The sequence below is a fragment of the Pagrus major genome, chromosome 18 (assembly GCF_040436345.1).
Source record: "Pagrus major chromosome 18, Pma_NU_1.0".
Classification (NCBI taxonomy): Eukaryota; Metazoa; Chordata; class Actinopteri; order Spariformes; family Sparidae; genus Pagrus; species Pagrus major.
This window is the reverse complement of record NC_133232.1, coordinates 25,616,460-25,628,887: the sequence shown is the minus strand read 5'-3', so window position 1 is coordinate 25,628,887 and position 12,428 is coordinate 25,616,460. Positions and strand designations below refer to the sequence as shown.

Genomic DNA, 12,428 nt, shown 5'->3' with positions numbered 1-12,428 from the left:
ATTATAGTTTCCTTGAGGAGATTCTTCAAACTATGTCTAACCAGACAGTCAGAATTGATAGAGTTAGTAGATGTGTTCACAAAGTGAGTGACTACCAAAATGAAGATATAAAGAGCTAATAAACTACTCAATTCAACCTAAATTACCCTCTCTCACTCTCACAGCATGTAAGTCCTAGAAATGACCCAAGGTCAAACCTGCCAGAGGTAACCAGGAAAAGCAAAAATCCAGTGTCATGACACACATTAGGCAGGATACGGAAACTTAATATGTTCAGTACACAAACAGTACAATTAGTCCTTCCAGTTTGCACTTAAATGTGCCTTACCTCTGTAGATCCCCTCCTCCTGTCAGGGAGCACTAGAGTATTGGCATGGCTTCCAGGGACTATAGTAGATCCTATACTCATTCTGGGTCCAACTAACATGTAGCGTTTGTCTCCAGATCTGTACTGGATGCTGTGACACAGAGTCCCGTCATAATTAGTCTCTTGTAGATATTTAGAAGTATAGTCTGTGGATTTGGAGCACTGCATTGCAATCAGCACGATGATACTGATGATAAAAAGTAGAGAAACTGAGCCCAAAGTTATCATCAGATAAAATGTCACATTGTCCTCCTCGTCAACTTTAGTGGCACTTTTAACATCAGAAGCAGCAAAAGCCTCTTTGGGCTCCACAAGTTTGACAATGACAGTAGCTGTTGCTGAGAGAGAAACGTTCCCATTGTCTTTGACCAGTATGAGCAGTTTATGCTCAGCCTCGTCTGTCTCTGTGAATGAGCGAAGTGTTCTGATCTGTCCTGTATAGCGGTCCAAACCAAAGAGACTGTGGTCAGTAACTTCCTGCAGTGAAAACAGCAACCAGCCATTATATCCTATATCAGCGTCATAGGCTCTGACTTTAGTCACCAAGTGTCCTGCGTTCACATTGCGGGGAATCTCCTCCACACCTTCAGCAGAACCGTTGGAGCTGACTGGATACAGGATGACTGGAGCGTTGTCGTTCTGATCCAGAATGAACACGTTCACTGTGACGTTGCTGCTCAGTGACGGAGTTCCAGAATCTGTGGCGACAACTTGGAACTGGAACGTTTTCAGAACTTCAAAGTCAAAACTTTTTAAAGCTAAAATATCTCCACTTTCAGAGTTAATATTTAAAAATGAGGTCAATTTATTATCTCCGCTTGCTTCTCTCAAAATATGATATGAAATGAGAGCGTTATCACTTTCATCACGATCAGAGGCTTTAACTGAAACTACCGAGGTTCCGGGGCTGTTATTCTCGGTGATATAAAATGTATAGGGGCTTGATGAAAACTGTGGACTGTTGTCATTTACATCTGATACTACGACGCTTATGGTCTTTTCAGTTGAAAATGACGGCTCGCCTGTATCTTTCGCAACAATTGTGACATCATATTGGGAAACACTTTCCCTGTCCAGCTGTGACCTGGTTACAACAGCATACATGTTTTCTTGTAATGATGGAGATAAAGTAAAAGGAACATCTTCGCTGATTGTACAAATCACTTTCCCATTTATTCCAGAGTCTAAATCACTGACACTAATCAGGGCCACTGTGGTTCCTATCTTTGAATCCTCCTTGATAGAGCTAGAAAATGATGTCACTTCTATCTCAGGTGAATTATCATTAACATCAATAACAGTTATCATCACACTTTTGTCAGTTGTCAGAGGAGCATGTCCCTTATCAGACGCCTGAATGTCAATCTCATAACTTTTACTTTTCTCGAAATCTATCTGACCGATTACTTGAATTTCACCAGTGTTTTCGTCTATGTTAAAAACATCCATTAATTTTGAATCAACTTCTTTACCAAATGAATATATTATTTCTCCGTTTGCACCCTGGTCCAAATCTGTCGCATTTACCTGAATCACTACAGTGCCAACAGGAACATTTTCTCTAAGTGTGGCAGAATACAGCTCTTTATTAAACACTGGAGAGTTGTCATTAACATCAAGTACATCTACAATTATTTCTATAGCTCCAGACTTTGCTGGTTTTCCTCCATCAACGGCTGTTAGACGAAGCTTATGTTTCCCGGCTGTTTCTCTGTCCAACTGCTTCTGCAAAACTAAATATGGTACTTTACGGTCCTCGCCTCTATCCTTCACCTCTAATCTAAAATAATCGTTATGGCTGAGTCTATACTGCTGAATGGAGAATTGGCCCACATCAGGGTCGCGTGCAGCCTGTAGTTGAAATCTCGCTCCTGGCAAGGCCGACTCGGAAATCTCAAGCCTTTTCTCTTTCTCTGGAAAAACCGGCGAGTGGTCATTTATATCGAGTATTTCCACCGCCACGTAGTGGATCTCCAGCGGGTTTTCTAGCACGGTTTTCAGATTGATCAAACATGGACTGATCCGGTCGCACACCTCCTCCCTGTCTATTCTTCTTTTCACATACAAGATCCCATCATTTTGATTCACGTGAAACAGGGGTTCAGTTGAGCCCGTCACAATGCGATACCCTCTGTCTTTCAGTGCACTCTTATCGAGTCCCAGATCCTTGGCTATATTCCCGACGACTGTTTCATCTGGAACCTCCTCAGATATCGAATATCTGATCTGTGCAGAAGCTCCGCTCCATAAGATATCCAAAACAACCATGACGGCAAACCAACAGTGTCGCTCCCTCCATGCTTTGTATCCCCTTTGTTCCATGTCTCGGAGGCGATAAAGAACAGTCCTGTTACTGCGTCGTGATAACAAATTACACTTAATGCGTCATGTTTCTGAACAATGCCCAATGTCTGTTCGAACAAAAAATGCGTAAAATAAAACACACCCGTCGCCGCCAGACACGACCTAACGCTCAAGTGTGCTGTTTGAGATGAATGCAAGGGCTCGTTAGAAATAAAGCCCGTGACGTAAAGTGCGACCAGATGCACAGAATCGCTGAACTACACTGACACCAAGCGTTGAGAAGGTTATATACACACACATTACAGCAGTAATCATGTAGTGTATAAAAGACAATCTTGAAATATTCAGAGGCAACATGTCCCCACTCATCAAAACAGCTTTGACTTTTAAATCACATGTTGCAGCTGGGGTCTTTCTTTTTTACATTTCAGGCACATGAAAAACAAAAAAAACCCAAAACAATGAAGGTATTAGAGGACATCACTCAAACACTCAACAACATGAACCAAAGCCGCCATACGTTGTAAAAGAACATGCGATTATACAAGCATCAATGAAATATATGATTAAAAATAGCATAGCAATGCGCCACCATTAAAATGAAAAAGCTGCCTTCAAATATTATGCATTAAAAGGTCAAATAAATTAGTTTGTAACTAGTTTAAAATGCTAAGCAGGAAGGTGTAGCTTCCCTGCTATTTCTACAGAGGCTTCTCACTGATCATCAAAACATTTTCACGCAAAGTATCCAGGGGATGGGGAAAATTAAAACATCCAAAACATTAATCTTACCTCTCCAGATCCTCTCCTCCTGTCAGGGAGCACTAGTGTATTGGCATGGCTGCCAGGGACTATAGTAGATCCTATACTCATTCTGGGTCCAACTAACATGTAGCGTTTGTCTCCAGATCTGTACTGGATGCTGTGACACAGAGTCCCATCATAATTAGTCTCTTGCAGATATTTAGAAGTATAGTCTGTGGATTTGGAGCACTGCATCGCAATCAGCACGATGATACTGATGATAAAAAGTAGAGAAACTGAGCCCAAAGTTATCATCAGGTAAAATGTCACATTGTCCTCCTCGTCAACTTTAGTGGCACTTTTAACATCAGAAGCAGCAAAAGCCTCTTTGGGCTCCACGAGTTTGACAATGACAGTAGCTGTTGCTGAGAGAGAAACGTTCCCATTGTCTTTGACCAGTATGAGCAGTTTATGCTCAGCCTCGTCTGTTTCTGTGAATGAGCGAAGTGTTCTGATCTGTCCTGTATAGCGGTCCAAACCAAAGAGACTGTGGTCAGTAACTTCCTGCAGTGAAAACAGCAACCAGCCGTTATATCCTATATCAGCGTCATAGGCTCTGACTTTAGTCACCAAGTGTCCTGCGTTCACATTGCGGGGAATCTCCTCCACACCTTCAGCAGAACCGTTGGAGCTGACTGGATACAGGATGACCGGAGCGTTGTCGTTCTGATCCAGAATGAACACGTTCACTGTGACGTTGCTGCTCAGTGACGGAGTTCCAGAATCTGTGGCGACAACTTGGAACTGGAACGTTTTCAGAACTTCAAAGTCAAAACTCTTCAGCGCCAGAATATCTCCATTTTCAGAGTTAATATTCAAAAAGGAAGCAAGCAAATTTTCTCTGCCTGCATCTCTTAATATATGATACGAAATGAGAGCATTACTGCCCTCATCATCATCTCGCGCCGTGACTGATAAAATAGACGCTCCCGGGTTGTTATTTTCAGTTATGTAGAAAGTATATGGGCTCTGAGAAAACACAGGGCTGTTATCATTCACATCTGACACAATTATTTTAATATTTTTGTCAGACGATAAGGAGGGTTCACCTGCATCTTTCGCAACAATTGTTACATCATACTGTGATATCTGTTCTCGATCCAACAGCAATTTTGTTACGAGAGAATACATGTTATTTTGTAAAGATGGGGTGAGGATAAAGGGAAGATCCTGGTTTATGTAACACATAACTTTTCCGTTGAGGCCAGAGTCCGAATCTTTAACACTAATCAAGGCCACTGTAGTTCCTGGTTTTGAATTTTCTGGGAGCGCATGTGAAAAAGATGTCACTTCAATCTCTGGTGCATTATCGTTCATGTCAACAATATGTATAATAACGCTCTTATCTGTCGTTAGTGTGGCCGCACCTTTGTCGGATGCCTGGATGTCAATTTCGTATCTGTTACATTCTTCAAAATCTACAGATCCTGCCACAGTAATTACTCCAGTCACTGAATTTAAATTAAAACGTGCACTTGCCTGTGCATCCACGTCATTACCAAATGAATATATAACTTCACCATTTGAACCCTCATCTAAATCTGTTGCATTAACTTGAACAACAGTTGTACCAAGAGGAGAATTCTCCTTTAGCTGCACAGTATAGGATTCTTGGGTGAAAACTGGAGGGTTATCATTGACATCGGAAACATTAACAATTATTGTCATGTTACCTGATCGTGGAGGTTTACCTCCGTCAATAGCTGTCAGAAGTAACACATGGGTTTTGACAGATTCTCTATCAAGTGGCTTTTGTAGAATTAAACTCGGGGTTTTACGGTCTTCACCACGATCTTTCACTTCCAGCCGAAAATGTTCATTATGACTCAACCTGTACTGCTGAACAGATAGTGAGCCACTGTCAGCATCACGCGCACCTTTTAATTGAAATTTCGCTCCTGGTAATGCAGATTCAGAAATCTCTAATATTTTTTCATTTTCGGGGAAGCTCGGTGCATGGTCGTTTACATCGACAATCTCCACTGCTACATAGTGGACCTCCAGTGGGTTTTCTAACACGGTTTTCAGGTCAATCACACAAACCTTGCTCCGGTCGCACACTTCCTCTCTGTCAATTTTTCGGTTCACATACAAGATACCGTCGTCTTGATTTACTCGAAAAGGAGGCTCTGTCGAGCCATACACAATACGGTACCCCCTCTCTTTCAGTGTGGCCTTGTCGAGACCTAAATCCTTCGCAATATTTCCAACAGCAGTTCCTTCTTTTACTTCTTCCGGGATGGAATATCGGAATTGTCCTGAAGCTCTGCCCCAGAACATAACCAGAACCACCATGTAGACTCCCCACATTGTCCGCGCTCTCCATGTCTCGCGTCGTCTTTGTTCCATGATGTGAAGATGAAACATTCAAACAAAAAACAGATTTGAAAGAGCTATACTCGTTTACTAACGCAAAATCCCTCCGTCACATTCGTTGCCATAATCCAACCATTATTCCACAGAGCGTTACGATTTTTCAAAGGTAAACTGTAAATTCAAGCCGTCTGCGCGTTAAAAGCTTCAGTCAGTGATGGTTTTAAAGGAAGGGGATGGGTCTAGTGGCTATGACGAAAACATGTGGAAGTATTACTTGTCATTATACTGACACCAAGTGACCGCGATTCACACTGCAATACTATCTTTTGAAAAATAGAAAAATCTATTTAAAAAAGGAATTTTACACCAAAAATAAAGCATTTTTAACAATAACGTGCCATATTCCCACTTACAAAGCACAGAAGAGGCAAAGATGCTCCTACACCTTCATTTAACAGATTATCCATGAAGACATTAACTGTTACATTACATTACATCACCGATTAATGACATACCTCAAATGAGAGCGTCGCATTTTGCCCAAACAAGGGATTCAGCACCACGGACAGCAACAGCCAATACATGACTAACTTCCCCAGTGGGATCAGTTCAGTGAAGGCATTTTAACAAAACAGCAAAACTAGTTGTCTTTTCTAAATGTTTGCCATAAAGAAAGTCAGCAATGCTTGTTTCATAACCATGAATATCAATGAATTAGATTACCGCAAATATTATTAAGCACAAGCTTCAAACTAAAGAGAATGTAATTGATATATGTATGCATTGTTATTCACAAAAAAATAGACAAAACAACTACAGGAGAGAGAGAGTCAAACTTTTGATCTTACCTCTCCAGATCCTCTCCTCCTGTCAGGGAGCACTAGTGTATTGGCATGGCTGCCAGGGACTATAGTGGATCCAATACTCATTCTGGGTCCAACTAACATGTAGCGTTTGTCTCCAGATCTGTACTGGATGCTGTGACACAGAGTCCCGTCATAATTAGTCTCTTGTAGATATTTAGAAGTATAGTCTGTGGATTTGGAGCACTGCATCGCAATCAGCACGATGATGCTGATGATAAAAAGTAGAGAAACTGAGCCCAAAGTTATCATCAGATAAAATGTCACATTGTCCTCCTCGTCAACTTTAGCGGCACTTTTAACATCAGAAGCAGCAAAAGCCTCTTTGGGCTCCACAAGTTTGACAATGACAGTAGCTGTTGCTGAGAGAGAAACGTTCCCATTGTCTTTGACCAGTATGAGCAGTTTATGCTCAGCCTCGTCTGTCTCTGTGAATGAGCGAAGTGTTCTGATCTGTCCTGTATAGCGGTCCAAACCAAAGAGACTGTGGTCAGTAACTTCCTGCAGTGAAAACAGTAACCAGCCGTTATATCCTATATCAGCGTCATAGGCTCTGACTTTAGTCACCAAGTGTCCTGCGTTCACATTGCGGGGAATCTCCTCCACACCTTCAGCAGAACCGTTGGAGCTGACTGGATACAGGATGACTGGAGCGTTGTCGTTCTGATCCAGAATGAACACGTTCACTGTGACGTTGCTGCTCAGTGACGGAGTTCCAGAATCTGTGGCGACAACTTGGAACTGGAACGTTTTCAGAACTTCAAAGTCAAAACTTTTTAGCGCCACAATTTCTCCATTTTCAGAGTTAATATTAAGATTTAGTGAATAGAGTTTGTTTTTCTCTGATCCATCTCTCAAAATATGATATGAAATACGAGAATTATCACCCTCGTCGCGGTCTGATGCCCTCACAGAAAACAGTGAAGCTCCTGGAGAGTTGTTCTCAGTAATATAATATGTGTAAGGACTGGCTGAGAACTCTGGACGGTTGTCATTCACATCTGACACAACAATACTTATGCTTTTCTCAGAAGACAACGACGGTACACCTGCATCTTTTGCTACAATAGTAACATCATATATGGACTGCTTTTCTCTATCTAGGGGAGACTTTGTGATAATAGAATACATGTTGTCTTGTGTTGAAGGTGATAATGTGAACGGAACATCTTCATTAAAAAAGCAAATAACTTTCCCGTTAAGACCAGAGTCTTTGTCATGAACACTGATTAATGCCACAGTGGTTCCCAGTCTCGCATCCTCTGGTATTGCCCTTGAAAATGATGTAACCTCTATATGAGGAGTGTTATCATTTAAATCAACAATATTCACCAACACACTTTTGTCTGTCCTCAAAGGAGCTGATCCTTTATCAGACGCCTGTATATCAATTTCATAACTTTCCTCTAATTCAAAGTCTATCAGATCTTGAACAATAATTTCACCTGTAGCTGGATCTACACGAAATAGTTCACCTATTCTGCTATTCACATTTTTGCCTAATGAATACACAATCTCACCATTAGATCCTTCATCTAAGTCAGAAGCATTCACTTTGATAATTGTTGTGCCAATCGGAGAATTTTCTTTTAAAAGTACCGAATACGTGTCTTCATTAAAAACTGGCATATTATCATTGACGTCAATGACATCAACAGTAATTTCAGCTGTTCCAGATTTACTTGGTTTCCCTCCATCAACTGCTGTAAGAAGCAACGTATGAGTTTTCTTCGTTTCCCTGTCTAGCGTCTTCAGTAAAACTAATATGGGTATTTTCCCATCTTTTCCACGATCTTTGACTTCCAAACGAAAATGATCATTAGGACTAAGTCTATACTCCTGTACCGAAAACTGGCCGACATCAGGGTCGCGTGCTGCCTGCAGCTGGAGGCGCAAGCCTGGTAACACCGACTCTGAAATTTCGAGGCGTGATTCCTTCGTTGAGAAGGTGGGTGAGTGGTCGTTCACATCCAGTACCTCCACAGTCACGTAATGAATTTCTAGAGGGTTTTCCAGCACTGTTTTTAGGTTGATCAAGCACACATTGCTCCGCTCACAAACCTTCTCCCTGTCAATTATTCGGTCAACATACAATATTCCATCATTCTGGTTTACGTGAAAAAATGACTCTGTTGAACCTTCAACAATACGACATCCTCTCTCTTTCAATGTGTTCTTCTCTAATCCCAGATCCTTCGCTATATTCCCAACAATAGTTCCTTCTTTAACTTCCTCAGCGATGGAATATCTTATCTGCGCCGAAGCTCTGTTCCAAAGCAGAATTGATGAAACAATGAAAGCGATCCAGCGCCATTGCTCTCTCGATCCTCCAAGTCCCTTCTGCTCCATAATTAGCAGATGAAAATGTGTCCCGTTGAGTCACAATGACGATTCCTTTATCATATGAAAACAGATAGACTTAAGATAATATGCTCATTTTCCTGTGTATTATCAAAAGCGCAAGCCGCTGAATATTCGCTGTGAGTGCAAAGGATGCATCCAGTACCGAAAAGCCATCCCACAAAGGGGAGGACCCATATATCTGACAAAGGGCTTCTCTTGAAACACTTTTCTGCTCACATACTGACACCAAGTGTTTACTTTCCAGATAGCTTGTTCATCCACATCTATAACAGAGTTTAAAGATGAACATTTTAAATATAATACTGACGGTTTCATTAAGAGACATTAAGTGTACATGCCATTGGCTGTAGTGTAATGAAACACACTGACAGCGCTACAAGTGGAGGTTTCAGCACGATGGACAGCGACATTATCACTCCGATTAGTCACTGCCCAAACAGCACATTTTAAAATCGCAAAACAAGTTAAATGTGTGTGTGTGTGTGTGTGTGTGTGTGTGTGTGTGCGCGCGCGCTAGTACCTTGTTGAAGCAATACAAGTGATTAAGAGGCAAATTCACAATTTAAACAAAAGTTTAAGTTTGATTTAGCCATGGAAATAAGCTTACCTCTCCAGATCCCCTCCTCCTGTCAGGGAGCACTAGTGTATTGGCATGGCTGCCAGGGACTATAGTAGATCCTATACTCATTCTGGGTCCAACTAACATGTAGCGTTTGTCTCCAGATCTGTACTGGATGCTGTGACACAGAGTCCCGTCATAATTAGTCTCTTGTAGATATTTAGAAGTATAGTCTGTGGATTTGGAGCACTGCATCGCAATCAGCACGATGATACTGATGATAAAAAGTAGAGAAACTGAGCCCAAAGTAATCATCAGATAAAATGTCACATTGTCCTCCTCGTCAACTTTAGTGGCACTTTTAACATCAGAAGCAGCAAAAGCCTCTTTGGGCTCCACAAGTTTGACAATGACAGTAGCTGTTGCTGAGAGAGAAACGTTCCCATTGTCTTTGACCAGTATGAGCAGTTTATGCTCAGCCTCGTCTGTCTCTGTGAATGAGCGAAGTGTTCTGATCTGTCCTGTATAGCGGTCCAAACCAAAGAGACTGTGGTCAGTAACTTCCTGCAGTGAAAACAGTAACCAGCCGTTATATCCTATATCAGCGTCATAGGCTCTGACTTTAGTCACCAAGTGTCCTGCGTTCACATTGCGGGGAATCTCCTCCACACCTTCAGCAGAACCGTTGGAGCTGACTGGATACAGGATGACTGGAGCGTTGTCGTTCTGATCCAGAATGAACACGTTCACTGTGACGTTGCTGCTCAGTGACGGAGTTCCAGAATCTGTGGCGACAACTTGGAACTGGAACGTTTTCAGAACTTCAAAGTCAAAACTTTTTAGAGCCAGAATATCTCCAGTTTCAGAGTTAATGTTGAGAAATGAAGCCAATTTATTTCCATTACTTGCATTCCTGAGAATATGATAGGAAATAAGCGCATTGTCTCCCTCGTCACGATCAGAGGCTCTGACAGAAAACACAGAGGCTCCTGGGAGGTTATTTTCGATGATGTAGAAAGTGTAGGGGCTCACTGAAAACTTGGGACTGTTATCATTCGTATCTGACACAAACACGCTTATAGTCTTTTCGGATGTTAAAGCAGGTTCACCTGCGTCTTTAGCGATTATTGTAATATCATATGTTGATTGCTGTTCCCTGTCAAGTTGTGACTTAGTGACAACAGCAAACATGTTGTCTTGTATTGATGGAGTTAATGTAAAAGGGCTGTCTTCAGCGACATAGCTGATTATTTTTCCATTCATTCCAGAGTCTAAATCAGTGATGCTGATAAGCGCTACGGTTGTTCCTGGTCTGGAGTCTTCCGAAACAGCACTAGACAACGATGCCACTTCTATCTCAGGAGGATTATCATTTGTATCTCCAATTTTTATGATAACACTTTTATCTGTCCTGAATGGAATGGTTCCCTTATCAGAGGCCTGTATATCAATATCATAGCTGTCTTGCTCCTCGAAATCTACATGACCCTTCACAATGACCTCCCCAGTAACAGAGTCGATATCAAACAGCTCTCGAATTTTACCTTTTACATCACTGCCAAATGAATAAACAACTTCCCCATTGGTACCGTCGTCTAAATCTGTTGCATTAACCTGGATAACTGTCGTACCGACTGGGGCGTTCTCTTGTAGCACAGCTGAATATGTGTCTTTAGAGAACACCGGCATATTGTCATTAACATCTAGAACATCTATGAATATTTCAACTGTGCCTGTCTTGGGGGGATTTCCGCCATCTATAGCCGTCAACACCAATTTATGGCTACTTTTGGCCTCTCTGTCAAGCTGTTTCTGTAACTGTAAAATTGGAGTTTTGCCATCTCTCCCGCGATCTTTAATCTCTAAACGAAAATGCTCATTCTGACTGATTTTATACTGTTGGACGGAGTTTGTGCCACCATCCGGGTCGTGGGCATTTTGCAGCTGATATCGCGCACCCGGCAACGCAGACTCTGAGATCTCCAGCCTCTTTGTTTTCTCTGGAAATGTGGGAGAGTGGTCGTTCAAATCAGTTATCTCCACGGTGACATAATGTACTTCGAGTGGGTTTTCGAGAACAGTTTTGAGGTTAATTAAACACACACTGCTCTCCTTACATACTTCCTCTCTGTCTATTTTATGGTTCGCATAAAGGACCCCGTCATTCTCATTTACCTTGAAAAGAGGTTCAGTCGAGCCGGACATAATACGAAATCCTCTCTGCTTCATCAAATTCAGGTCTATTCCCAGATCTTTAGCTATATTCCCAACAAAACTTCCCTCTTTGAGCTCTTCGGATATAGAGTATCGCAGTTGTCCCGAAGCTGCTCTGAAAAATAAAAGCAAAACCAAAGCGGCGAGCAAATGTGGTCGCTGTCGCCATGTCTCCCATCCTCTTTGTCTCATGTTTTGAGGTAAATGTACAAATCCAAACGCGTCCATCATTCTCCACATGTCTAGATTCGTGTGTCCATCGTAACCTGACGTATATTTATATCTCCTTGGAATGTATTTGACAAAATACAAAAACACCGTGCGCGTATTCCAGGTCTGCCAGCTAAATGTTGTCTCACCAGACTAAACGTACTAGGCGGACTCATGTAGGCTATATCCTGTGCAGTAAACGCTGCTAGGCGCTATACTGATAAGGTACTGCCACCCTGTGAATGTGTTGGAGAATGCATTTATCACGTGATCATTACTAAAAGTCACTGTGCATGTGTTGATATTTTGTATGAGAAAGTTCCCCCTGTGAGGTCAGTTTAAATCAGAGTTCAGTACCATGATAGAGGAGTCATGACAAACGAGATGCTTGATTCAGCATATACAACAAATATAAATATTTACTCAC

The 12,428-nt window shown here is 41.8% G+C and overlaps 4 protein-coding genes across 4 annotated transcripts; all 4 read right to left on the bottom strand.

The window, feature by feature from the left end:
* Window positions 1-191: 191 nt before the first annotated feature.
* LOC141012951 (protocadherin alpha-8-like) lies at window positions 192-2,689 on the bottom strand. Its single transcript, XM_073486495.1, has 2 exons — window positions 329-2,689; window positions 192-197 (listed from the first exon to the last, which is right to left on the bottom strand). The coding sequence occupies exons 1-2, from the start codon at window positions 2,687-2,689 to the stop codon at window positions 192-194; spliced, it is 2,367 nt and encodes a 788-aa protein (XP_073342596.1).
* Window positions 2,690-2,840: 151 nt separating this feature from the next.
* LOC141012950 (protocadherin alpha-7-like) lies at window positions 2,841-5,824 on the bottom strand. The gene is made up of 2 exons (XM_073486493.1): window positions 3,464-5,824; window positions 2,841-2,849 (listed from the first exon to the last, which is right to left on the bottom strand). The coding sequence occupies exons 1-2, from the start codon at window positions 5,822-5,824 to the stop codon at window positions 2,841-2,843; spliced, it is 2,370 nt and encodes a 789-aa protein (XP_073342594.1).
* Window positions 5,825-6,621: 797 nt separating this feature from the next.
* On the bottom strand, window positions 6,622-9,003 carry LOC141012949 (protocadherin alpha-8-like). Its single transcript, XM_073486492.1, has one exon. The coding sequence runs from the start codon at window positions 9,001-9,003 to the stop codon at window positions 6,622-6,624; it is 2,382 nt and encodes a 793-aa protein (XP_073342593.1).
* Window positions 9,004-9,592: 589 nt separating this feature from the next.
* Window positions 9,593-11,983, bottom strand: LOC141012948 (protocadherin alpha-3-like). Its single transcript, XM_073486491.1, has one exon. It carries the CDS (start codon window positions 11,981-11,983, stop codon window positions 9,593-9,595), a length of 2,391 nt encoding a protein of 796 aa, XP_073342592.1.
* Between the last annotated feature and the right edge of the window lie 445 nt (window positions 11,984-12,428).

Excerpts from the sequence above, each read along its gene's own strand:
- LOC141012951 (XM_073486495.1), bottom strand. The coding sequence starts at position 2,689 with ATGGAACAAAGGGGATACAAAGCATGGAGGGAGCGACACTGTTGGTTT.
- LOC141012950 (XM_073486493.1), bottom strand. The coding sequence starts at position 5,824 with ATGGAACAAAGACGACGCGAGACATGGAGAGCGCGGACAATGTGGGGA.
- LOC141012949 (XM_073486492.1), bottom strand. The coding sequence starts at position 9,003 with ATGGAGCAGAAGGGACTTGGAGGATCGAGAGAGCAATGGCGCTGGATC.
- LOC141012948 (XM_073486491.1), bottom strand. The coding sequence starts at position 11,983 with ATGAGACAAAGAGGATGGGAGACATGGCGACAGCGACCACATTTGCTC.